The 11534-nt window shown below is 54.1% G+C and overlaps 1 protein-coding gene across 2 annotated transcripts in view; it reads right to left on the bottom strand.

Moving 5' to 3' along the window:
- Nucleotides 1-1842: 1842 nt before the first annotated feature.
- PTGES (prostaglandin E synthase) overlaps nucleotides 1843-11534 on the bottom strand; it is a 10848-nt gene continuing 1156 nt past the window's right edge. For both annotated transcript variants that reach the window (XM_024762534.1, XM_024762533.1), the window contains exons 2-3: nucleotides 8862-8944; nucleotides 1843-2417 (exon numbers count right to left, since the gene is read on the bottom strand). In XM_024762534.1, coding sequence (XP_024618302.1) covers nucleotides 2168-2417; nucleotides 8862-8944 — 333 coding nt within the window. In that variant the 3' untranslated portion in view covers nucleotides 1843-2167. The remainder of the gene's footprint in view (nucleotides 2418-8861; nucleotides 8945-11534) is intronic.

Below are 11534 nucleotides of genomic sequence, written 5' to 3' on the forward strand. Positions count from 1 at the left end.
ACCCCGCCCCCCACACGCCCCCCGCCACTTCCCAGGCACAAGACCCCAGGGGGCTGAGCTCTGCTCATCTTTCCTCAGCTGGATTGGACACGCCCCCAAAGCCGCTCTGACTTACGCCCATGGCAGGCGAGCTGTCACGTCGCCTAGGAAGCCCCGCCCCAGCAGGGGTTAGAGGCCCTCCTCGTGCTCCCACTGCCCACCCCCCTTTAGGGCACTGAGTACTTGGAGTTGTCACTGTCTGATGTCCTGCCGTCCCCCAACCCTGTTTGCGGCTCAGCGTCTGAGGGGTCCCGGGGGCCGGGGCAGGGAGTGAATGAGGGGCCAGTGCACAAGGGGCTGCTGTCTCTGCAGTTCCGAGGAGCTGCCCCCTCCCTCGGTCCCAGGGTCACATGGTCCCTGTGGGTATCGGATGCCCTCCTCACCCGGGTCTGAGCTGGGCACTTTGCCCTCTCGGTCCCTCTTTCCCTGGTCCGGGAAGAGCCCACAGTCCGGGAAGGGAAAGTATTAAAACACAAGCACACACCCTGGGTCTACTCCTCTTTTATCGCGTCCCAGCTCAGGGATGTTGGGCAAGTTACAGCTCCTTCCTGAGCCTTACTTTCCTCATCAAAAAGCAGAAATACCTCCTTCCTTGGGTGGAGGATCAAGTGGAAAAAAAATTGTGAACACCGTGCTCAGCCGATGCTTAGCAAACAGCGGACACTGAATACAGGGACATGCGCTTTCTGTTTCCAGATGTGCAGCTGCCGCCCCAGAACAGAGGCTCATCTCACCACCAGGAAGCAATGCTACCCATCCCACCTCCTAGCACAGCCGGGCAGGGGGGCCGACTCGGATTTCTAGTGAGGCCTGGGGAACCCTGGGTCCCCAGTGAGGCCCCCACTAGGCAGACCCATCAGTCTGCGGGGGCAGAAGCTCGGGGGCTGCAGGGCTGTGAGAGGAGGCCGTGCCCTGGTGCGAGGGGGGCTTCCCTAGATCCTGGAGGAAAAGGGCAGCGCTGGGGAGGGGGTCTGGGGAAAGGCAGGACCGCACAATGGTTAGAGCAGTTTGGGGGAGCCAGACAGGCGGGGTTCAGAGCTGATCCCACACTGCAGGGAGTCCACCTTGAGCCTCGGTTTCCTCATGGGTAAAAATGGGCTTGACTGACCGTCTTACTGGCCCACGGCAGGAGGCGGGAGGGTGTCTCCCAGCAGCCTGCTTGCTTTCTGAGTGATTCAGCACGCTCGTCTGGGTGGGTTTGTGTGTTTGCCAGAGACTGTGTCTTGTCAGTTTCGCCCCAGACACAGACCCGCAAGAGTGTCGGGCGAGCCGGGTCCCCAGCCAGCCTGGGCGGTGGTGGATGCCAGGAACCAGCCGCCAGGGGGCCAAGCTGGTCAGACACTTCATTAATGACTAAAGCTACATGCTCTTAACAGCAAGAGTCCAGGAGAGACACATGACTCCCGGCAGAGATGCACATTTGCGGTTTGCAAGCCTCGCAAATACCGAAGGAGTCAAAATTTCCTTTTAGCGGTTGGCCCTTCAAAGCCCGTTGTCCTTGAATGACAGCCCTTCGGAGCAACTAAAGCCTCGGGAAGAGAAGGCCGACCCTACTGTGGGCCCTTCCCATCGGCACCTGTGCCCAAGACAGAAGGATGCAGCAAAGGAATGCGGCACAGGGAAGCGTCAACAGGGCACTTCTCCCACCGGGAGAGAAACTCCCACCCTGCCAGTCCTGGGCCCTCCCCTAGAGGGAACTGGCAGTGGGCCCCAGGCCCGGCCATTGCTGGGACTCACAGAAACTTTCTAAAAATGCAGATGCCCAGGCTCCCCTCTAGACCAGCTAAATCAGCATCTCTGGGGTGGAGGTGAGAAGTCCTTATTTATTACAGCCCTGGATTCAGAGGGTCGTCAGGTTCAGAAAGCTGAACTGAGTCTCTGCTCACCCTTCCCAGACTTGGGGAGGAAGAGGGAGGGATACTTTTCATGCTCTGTTCTTTAAGTGGAAGGATCTTCTATCAGTCGTGACAACCGGTCTCTAAACAGTTCCACTCGGGGGCTTCACCCAGGAATCCAGCTGGTTGCCAGGATACCAGGCCCCGGGGCCTATCACAATCTCAGAGGGGCACCTGGTCTCCCGGTGGCTCGTGGCCAGGGGTCTGGCGGCCGAGGAAGTGTCAGCGGCTGGTCACAGGTGGCGAGCTGCTTCCCAGACGATCTGCAGGGCCATGGAGGCGCAGGGAAGCTGGGCCAGGGTGTAGGCCAGAGAGCGGGTGGGCGCCCGCAGCTTCCCCAGGTAGGCCACGGTGTGCACCATGCGGCCCAGGAAGACGACCAGGAAGTGCACCCAGGCAACGAAGGGGTCAGGCCCCAAGAAGGAGTAGACGAAGCCCAGGAACAGGAAGGGGTAGATGGTCTCCATGTCATTCCGGTGGGCTCTGGGAAGGCAAGGGGGTGCAGTCAGCCAGGAGTCGGCTTTGAGAATGTCCTGGAAGCTGAGACCCTCTGCCCCGAAAGGCCCCACACCCCTGGGGACCATCTCGGGGGTGCCAGACTCACGTCCGTCATGGCCAAGACAAGGAGATACCCCAGAGGCAGGGGCGACGGTGACTCCAAGCTTGTGCCGGTGAGCAGCTCAGAAAGTGAACCCTGTTAGCAGACCGGGAGCCACGAAGGGCTGCTGCTTGGTTTTCTTACCAACCCCAGGGCTCGCCAAGACGCAGCCCCTGCCATGGTCTCCCCTATGTTCCCCTCTGGCCTTGGACACCAGGCAGGAACAGTGGGGCTCAGTGGGGTTGAGTGAAAGCTGGGGTGGAGCCTAGGTCTGCCTCCAGCCCCTGCTCTTTTATTTATTCTTTTTAAATTTTGGCCACGCCGCGCAGCTTGCAGGATCTCAGTTCCCTGACCAGGAATTGAACCCGGGCCACAGTAGTGAAAGCACCAAGTCTTAACCACTAGACCGCCAGGAAGCTCCCCAGCCCGTGCTCTTTACCACCAAGGCAGGGCTTTTCTGAGGCCGTCCTCCTTCCAAATGCAGGTTCCTGGGCCCTCCCCAGCGGGATGGGCTGAGAACACGCATCTGAAATCCACGCCTGGCTCTGTCTTCTTCTGCCCCTAAATCTAAGCAAACCCTTCCTCCTCTCAGGGATAATAAGGACAACTTGCACTCACTGGAGCCAGCCAATCGCCGGACAGCAGCGAAGCTGTTTCATCCGCCCTATCGTGTTTCTTCCTTTGTTTAAAATATCAAGTGTGTGCGGGCTTCCCTGGTGGCGCAGTGGTTGAGAGTCCGCCTGCCGATGCAGGGGACGCGGGTTCGTGCCCCGGTCTGGGAAGATCCCACATGCCGCGGAGCGGCTGGGCCCGCGAGCCATGGCCGCTGAGCCTGCGCATCCGGAGCGTGTGCTCCGCAACGGGAGAGGCCACAACGGTGAGAGGCCCGCGTACCGCAAAAAAAAAAAAAAATATCAAGTGTGTGAGTATATGGGGGGGGGAGGGGCGGCTGTGTATAACCCTGCCATAAGGCCCTGAGGTGGGAATGAGCATTGCGTGTTCAAGACTCAGAAAAGTGACCCAAGTGGCTGGAGTGTGGCACGTAAGAGGGAGGGGGACAGGATAAGAGGGAGAGAGGGGCCTCATGAAGCAGGGTAAGGGGTCTGGAATTCAATCTGAGTGTACAAAAGCTCCCATAAACCCAGCAGGGCCTGGATCTTAGGTCAAACTCAGGACACAGCAGTTGGTGTCTCTGTCCCCATATCCTGGAGCCAACATGAGTCTTCCTTCTCCTTTACTCCCAAAGCTTGACCTTGGGACACAGCCCCAGGGAAAGCAAGTCTACAGCAGGGCAGGTCTCACCAGCTGGGGGAAATACTGCTGGATGCCCACGTGAGAGAAGCAGGCCGTGGCCGGATCTTGGCTACAGCGATGAAGAGGGGGAAGCTGAGGACTGGGGCCATTTCAATTCCTCGATCGAGCAAGTCCCTTACCTTACTGGGGAAGAGGCAGCAACTGTTGCTCTAAAGTCATGCTATTCATCCCCATGCTATGGAGATACATCTGTGTACACCAACATCCCCTAACATGCTATGAGACAGACACCTCGGAAAACCTATTTTACGTTAAGTCAGGGTGTCCTAGAAGGTGGTCTTCCTCCCACAGTTTGACTCATGAGATGGTACCAGTTGGGAGTATTTTTGTCGTGTTGTACATTTCTCGGCAAGTTTCAGGAAAAGCGTAACTAGCACCTGAAGCCCATTCAATGAGACACTTCTCCTTAAAGTATGTATTTATATTCTAAGAGTGAGTCACTTTTTAGAAAGCTGTTAAGAGGATCGTCGGCCAAACCCCACAGCACGGGTGAGGGAAAGAAGTCGGGGGACACCAGGCAGAGAAGAGGAATAAAGATGGGAGGGGCAGCCCTCCCTCCAGGCTCCAGCAACTGGGACTAGAGGATTCAGAGGTCACCTTTGAGGGAGGAGAGGTGGCTGGGAGCTGAGAAAGCCCCTCAGCCCCTGGGGTGCCCAGTCCCCACGGAAACTGCCATGGGGCCCCCACAAAGCCACAAGTGGTGCCGAGGACAGGCGTGATGCCAAGAAAACTCATTCCTCTCCTCCCCGCCACCCCTACCCCAGCATCCGAATTGAGAGACATGGAGGGAGTCACGTACCAGAGAGATGCTTGGACAAAATGTGTCATTCCACTAATGACCAGTTTTTTAAGGTAAAAACCACTCAGAGCAAATTCCCGCTAGACTGGACTTGCATGACTCCCTGCAGCATCAGGCCTGCCCCTCCCGTGAACAGACACTGCAACACTGGCTGCCTTTTATTGCATCAGATGACAGGACTGCGGAGAGAGCCCTACAGTTCCCCCCAGCCCTCCTGGGCAGGGACAGCTGCTGGCAGCCCCGCTAGCTCTCTCCTCTTCCCTCCCCAGGCTCTCCATCTGCACAGGTGATTTCCTTGAATTCAGGTTTGATATGAGGTGAAGCCTGCTTAGCTTTAAAGGCAGGTTATAAAATAGAGTTAAACCGCCTTCTTGAAAGGAGAGCAGAGCCCATATCGATGGCCTGGGCTCAGTGGCAGCTTACCCGTCACGAGCGATGCGGCCTTGGCAAACCCGCTTCTTCCTCTATAGATGCTAGTACCGCCCTTGGAAGCCTATTGGGAGGCAGAGCGGGTCGGTTCCTATAAAGTGCTTAGAACACTGCCTGGCACGGAGTAGTTTTGCCCCAACTTAGCTGCCATCTTCTTTGTCATTGTCACCATCACCACCAGCCCTGTCCCAGGCATGATTGCTAAAGTTAATTTCAGCTCTTGGTTTTGCCAGAATCCCAGCGCCCTCAGACGCCCAGACCAAATTAATAAACGTTTTACGGTGCGAGGCTAGCAGCCTCGCACCTCCCCAAGGGTGCTCGTTAGACCCCTGGCCTCGGGCAAGTCTCTGTCTCTGGACCTCTGTTCACCATCCACAAAATAATGTGTTTGGATGGGGTCTTAAAGGACTTCTAGGGCTGAGATTGTGTGACCCCATCTCCTGACAAACCAGTTCACTCAGATTAAGTCTCCACACCACACTCCAAATAATGAGAAATATCTCAGAGTTTGGGTCAAGTGTTCGTCTTCCTTCCTCGGGACCACGCAGAGACACACGCCCCCGCCGGCCCCAGTGAAGGTGCATGTTCCCATAAACTCAGAATCTGGCCCAAACCTACGTTGCCGGGAGACTTCGACAGGAATCACTAAAAGGACGTGGCTGGGTTTCATCATCTTCCTTGAGACCTGGTTCCTGACCCTCTCCCAGAGCTGGCCTCACGTTTGGGCCCCAGCCTGTTCTAATCTGCAAGGCAGATCTGTGCTCCAAGAACTGAGACCAAAGTGCTTTCCTGTTTGTGCAGAAGGCGGCCCTGGTTGCACTAAAACCTCTGGTCTAATATTTAACTCACTTTTGCTTCCAGGGCGTCTCCTGTCAGGTTCCAGCCAGTTCTCCGGTAGCGGATGGCAGGATGTTTGATTCTCTGCACCCCCGAGGTTCCATGATGTTATGTAAAGCGAGCAGGAGCCCGGGGGCCCCAGGAACCCCCAGGTCCGGCATAGTAAGCCCCAGTAAATGACAGTACATGGAAGGTCATCAACAACACTCACCAAATGAATATGACATTATTAGCTAAGAGGTGCTCAAAGGGTGCTGAACTGGGCACTATTTACAATAGCCAGGTGATGGAAGCAACCTAAATGCCCATCGACAGACGAATGGCTAAAGAAGATGTGGCACATATATACAATGGAATATTACTCAGCCATAAAAAGGAATGAAATTGGGTCATTTGTAGAGACGTGGATGGATCTAGAGACTGTCATACAGGGTGAAGTAAGTCAGAAAGAGAAAAACAAATATCGTGTATTAACGCATATAGGTGGAACCTAGAAAAATGGTACAGATGAACCGGTTGGCAAGGCAGAAATAGAGACACAGATGTAGAGAACAAACGTATGGGCACCAAGGGGGGGAAAGCGGCAGGGGGGTGGGGGTGGTGGATGAATTGGGTGATAGAGATTGACATGTATACACTAATATGTATAAAATGGATAACTAACAAGAACCTGCTGTATAAAAAATAAATAAAATAGGGCTTCCCTGGTGGCGCAGTGGTTGAGATAAAATTCAGGGACTTCCCTGGTGGCAGAGTGGTTAAGAATCTGCCTGCCAATGCGGGGACATGGGTTTGAGCCCTGGTCCGAGAAGATCCCACATGCTGCGGAGCAGCTAAGCCCGCGTGCCTAAAGCCCGTGCTCCGCCACAAGAGAAGCCACTGCAATGAGAAGCCCGCGCACCGCATCGGAGAGCAGCGCCCTCTCGCTGCAACTAGAGAAAGCCCGCGCACAGCAATGAAGACCCAACGCAGCCGTAAATAAATAAATAGATAGATAGATAGAATCCGCCTGCCAATGCAGGGGACACAGGTTCGAGCCCTGGTCCAGGAAGATTCCACATGCCGCGGAGCAGCTAAGCCCGCGTGCCTAAAGCCCGTGCTCCGCCACAAGAGAAGCCACTGCAATGAGAAGCCCGCGCACCGCAAGGAAGAGTAGCGCCCGCTCACCGCAACTAGAGAAAGCCCGCGCGCAGCAACGAGGACCCAACACAGCCAAAAATAATAATAATAATAAATTAATTAATTTAAAAAATAAAAGAAAAGTGTTGAATTGGGGAATTCCCTGGTGCTCCCACCCATTTCTGCCGGTGATCCATGGGAATGTGACAAGAACTAGGTGAGGGCTTGTGTCTGTCTCACTCCTGTCCAGCTACCCATCCTCCCCACACCAATCCCACGCCTGCTGACAACCCCCATCCCCTGGGAGTGCTTCCTCCTGGCTCTCCAGCCCACTGGTGTAAAACTGCAGAGAGGAAACTGCTAAAATACCCACCACTGAGACTGGCTACGTGAAATTAACCTTTAGTCTCTGACGGAATCTTACACAGCCTTTATTTATTTATGTATTTATGGCCCCACATGTGGCTTGTGGATCTCAGTTCCCTGATGAGGGATTGAACCTGGGCCACGTCAGTGAAAGCGCTGAGTCCCAGGCACTGCACCGCCAGGGAACTCCCTCTGCATCCCTTTTGTAAGAATCACTTTTCGAGTAGTATTTACTGACATGGAAAGTGCTCATGAAATAATTAACTGAAAAAAAATCAGAACGCCCAGCTGGGTGTACCATGCACACCTAGTGTTATGAAAAATATTTAGACGACAAAGAGGAGATAGATGAACATGTTAACAGTGACAAGAATTGTGAGTGGTTTTCCCCTTTTTGCTCTATGTATTTTCAGTATTAACCAAATTGTTTGCAATGAATAGTTCTGAGTTTTATAATAAGAAAAATTGCTTTAGATTGACTGGGGGATGCTAAGCATATGAAAAAATGTTCAACTTCACTCAGAAATGCGAAGTAGGGAATTCCCTGGCAGTCCAGTGGTTTGGACTCCGTGCTCTCACTGCTGAGGGCCTGAGTTCGATCCCCGGTCAGGGAACTAAAATCCCATAAGGCGCACAGCACAGCCAAAAAAAAAAAAAAAAAAAATGCAAAGTAAAATTGAAATGTGATGTACATTTTCACCCCTCATGTTGGCAAGGATCCACCCAAAAGCGGATACAGAGTTAGCAGGGTCGGAGACGCATCTCACGCACCAGTTGCGGGACTAGATTTGTGTACCATTCGACGGTATTTCTTACCATTTGATTGCAGCCTGCAGTTTTGCTCACACTGACGCACAAAGGAAAATGAAAGAAGTTTTGATGCACTCTGTTTATAACACAGAAAGACTTAGAACAGCCTAAGTGCCATCGGAGGGAAAGTGGTTGGATCAGCTACGGACCATCTATTTAATAGAGAAATGGTGTAACTGCTACAGTACCGATGTAACGAACGAGGCCCCTCTGTGGGCTGATATGAAACAATTTCTGTTATGTGAAAAAAGGACAGTATAAATCAGTGGGTAAAGAGTGATCCTTTGGGGGTAAAAGGGAAAAAGCATAGCGTGTGTGTAGTAAATGCAGGAAAAGTGTCTCGGAGAAGATGCGTAAGACATTGGTAACAGCACTGGCCCCTGGTGAGCAGATCTGGGCAGGACCTGCAGGTCAGAGGGGGGAGAGAGACTGAAATTGCACTGAATATCCTTTTCTAACTTTGTCGTCCTGAGCCACGAGCACATATTACTTTTCCACGAGTAACTAGAACTTAAATTAATGAATAAATGAAAACAGTCTAAGAGGATCTGGAAGGCAGAAGACCTAGGCCCCCTGGGCATCCTCCAAGCCCCCGTGTTCAGAAGAGGGCCCGAAAGGACAGGCCATGATCAGGCTGAGGGCCAGTGGTACTTGCCTGAGACAACGTTCCACATCTGGGTCGCTCCGGCAATACTGGAGGCCTCCGTGTCTCTGAGCATCCTCGGGGTTGGCAAAAGCCTGGAATACATCAGCAGAGAATTACTGTTCATGAGATGGACGGCCCAGTCGACTAGGTCCGCGGCGATGCAGGCAGGCACATACGTGTCCATTCACCAGCATCCATGAACTCTTACTGCGTGCAAAGTGCTGGAGACTCACCGTGAACAAGGCTGCTGTGGACTAAATGTTTCTGTCCCTGCAAATTTCCTATGTTGAAGCCTAACCCCCAGTGTGATGCCTTTAAGGAGGCAGTTAGGTCATAAGGGTGGGGCTCTCTTGAATGAGATTAGCACTCTTATAAGAGACCCCAGAGAGCTGCCTCACCCCTTTGCCAAGTGAGGACACAGCAAGAAGATAGCCATCTATGGACCAGAAAGTAGGCCCTCATCAGACACCACCTCTGCCGGTTCCTTGACCTCGGACTTCCCAGCTTCCAGAACCGTGAGAAATAAATTTTTGTGGCTCATAAGCCACCCAGTCTCTGGCATTTTGTTGTATAGCAGCCGGAAAAGACTAAGAAAAAGGCCCTCCTATCTCTGCTCTTGCGAAGCCCACAGTGTAATGAGGGAATTGCCAATGAACCAGGGAAGACCAGGTGGTGAGTGCTGAGAAACAGAAGACTGGGTTTGCTTTGAGAATGTTCACAGGAGACCCAACCAAGGCTGGGGATCAGAGAAGGCTTCTCTGAGGCAGTGACAGTAAAGCTGAGGCTTGAAGGATGCATCAACCTTAACCAGAAGAAGGGAGGGTTATAGCAATAGCATACGGAACAGCATGTGCAAAGGCCCTGGGGTCAGAAGAAGAGCATGTATGAAGAATGAAAACCCAGCATGGCTGGAGCATAGACAGCAAGGGACAGAGCTCCAAGATAAAGTTGCAGGGGTCAGCAGGGGTCCTGGAGGCAGGAGCCTAAGAATTTAAACTTTGAACTAAGAGCAATGAGAGGGTCTTGACAGGTCCCAGTGAGAAACTCAGCTCCACACCGACTAACTGCAGGTTTCTGAACTTCCCTGGGTCTCAGCTTCCTCATCTGTGAATTCCAGATCAAAGGAGCTTCATCTACCACAGGAAGAGCAAAGGAGAGAAGTGGAGACGCCCCAGCACAGCGCCAGGAGGGCGCTCGCTCGGTGAATTGTCAGTGCAAAAGAGGGACTTGAGGTCACACTCAGGTCATTGGAGGTCACACCCATGGCTCTTGCTGCACTGTCCCCTGCGGGCATCCAGCCAGCCAGCCCCACCAGCCCCACAGCAAACCTGAATCTCTGTAGCACGTTTCCTAAATTGTCTATCCTGATGCTTCTGATTCATGAGCCCTTGAGATATCTGTTCCCAAGTGCTGGGGGTTTTTTTTTGTCCTGCCTGGTGGGTCTGCCCCTGCTCCAGCCCAGAGGTGAATGCAGCGCTTGTCACCATCAGGATTCCCCAACGCCCAGAATTCTTCTCTGCTGGCCCTTAAGTCATGGAATCACCAATTCTGATGGCCCTGCAGAGTCCGTGGGCCCGTGACACCTTTCTCAGGGTCTCGGCATTCAGTGGGCAGCTGTCTTGGGTGTCCACAGTCCATGGGTTTGCTCACCCCGGAAGACAGCATGAATACAAGTTGGCCTGGCCAGGAGCCAGCGGCAGAGCAGACAGGGATAGAGCCCCAGCGTCAGAAGCGTAAGCACTGCCTCTAGCTGGGTCCAGGGTCGGGCCTCGGGATGCGCTCCCACCAAGAGATCTCTGGCCTGTCGTGTCAATTCCAACTGTTAATAAGTAATGAAGACTTAACACTGGTGGGGCATTTGCTCCGTGCCAGGAGCTGTATTCTCCTGGCACTGCTGTGACCATCCTCAGTTTACAAATGAGGAAATCAAGCTCTCAGACTTGCCCATGGTCCCGAGGCTAATGGGTGGAGGAGCCAGAGCCGGCATCCGTCACCTCCACAGGCATCCGTCACCTCCCCACGGTGTGGCTCCCCCAGCTCCTCCCTGACTGACTGAATGAGAGGGAAATCTGTAGTGTAGGGAGAACCGGAGACAGCCCAAGGGGAGGTTTCCTTCTGTCACTCCCTACTGACCCGGTAGACAGGCACCCCAACAGGTTTGCCTCTTCCTTCCCTAATTCACATTAAAAGAAAAGCTCTGGGCCCCGCACGGCCCTGGTGAGAACCCCATCCCCGCCATGGCAGGGAGTGGGCTCCGGAGCTGGGCACCTGGGCTCCAACCCCGCTGTGTGGCCTTCACAAGAGATGTCTCCTCTCTGAGTTCAGGGTCCTCAACTGGATGACAAGCTGAATACGCCCCCACCCCGACTCCCCCTGCCCCCGGGCGGTGGTGGGGATTAAACGCTCCACGGAAGGACTCAATGGGTGAACGCGGCTGTCCCCGCTTGGTGCCTGTATCTTGCATCCCAGGATGGGCCGGGGCAGGGAGAAGTCAGCACGATCCGTGTGCCTCTGCTTTGGGAGTTCGTTCACCCGGGGAGCTAGGCCTGCCTTCGGTCCTGCCCGTACCTGCTAAGCCCTGCTGCTGAGCAACCTTCCTCTCCCCGGTGTCCACCCCCGGCACGGCACGACGTGGGCGCCGGCCTTGCCTCGCCTCGGAACTGGACGAAGGGGCACGGTCGG

Source organism: Neophocaena asiaeorientalis, unplaced genomic scaffold (assembly GCF_003031525.2).
Source record: "Neophocaena asiaeorientalis asiaeorientalis breed wild unplaced genomic scaffold, Neophocaena_asiaeorientalis_V1.1 scaffold78, whole genome shotgun sequence".
Taxonomy (NCBI): Eukaryota; Metazoa; Chordata; class Mammalia; order Artiodactyla; family Phocoenidae; genus Neophocaena; species Neophocaena asiaeorientalis.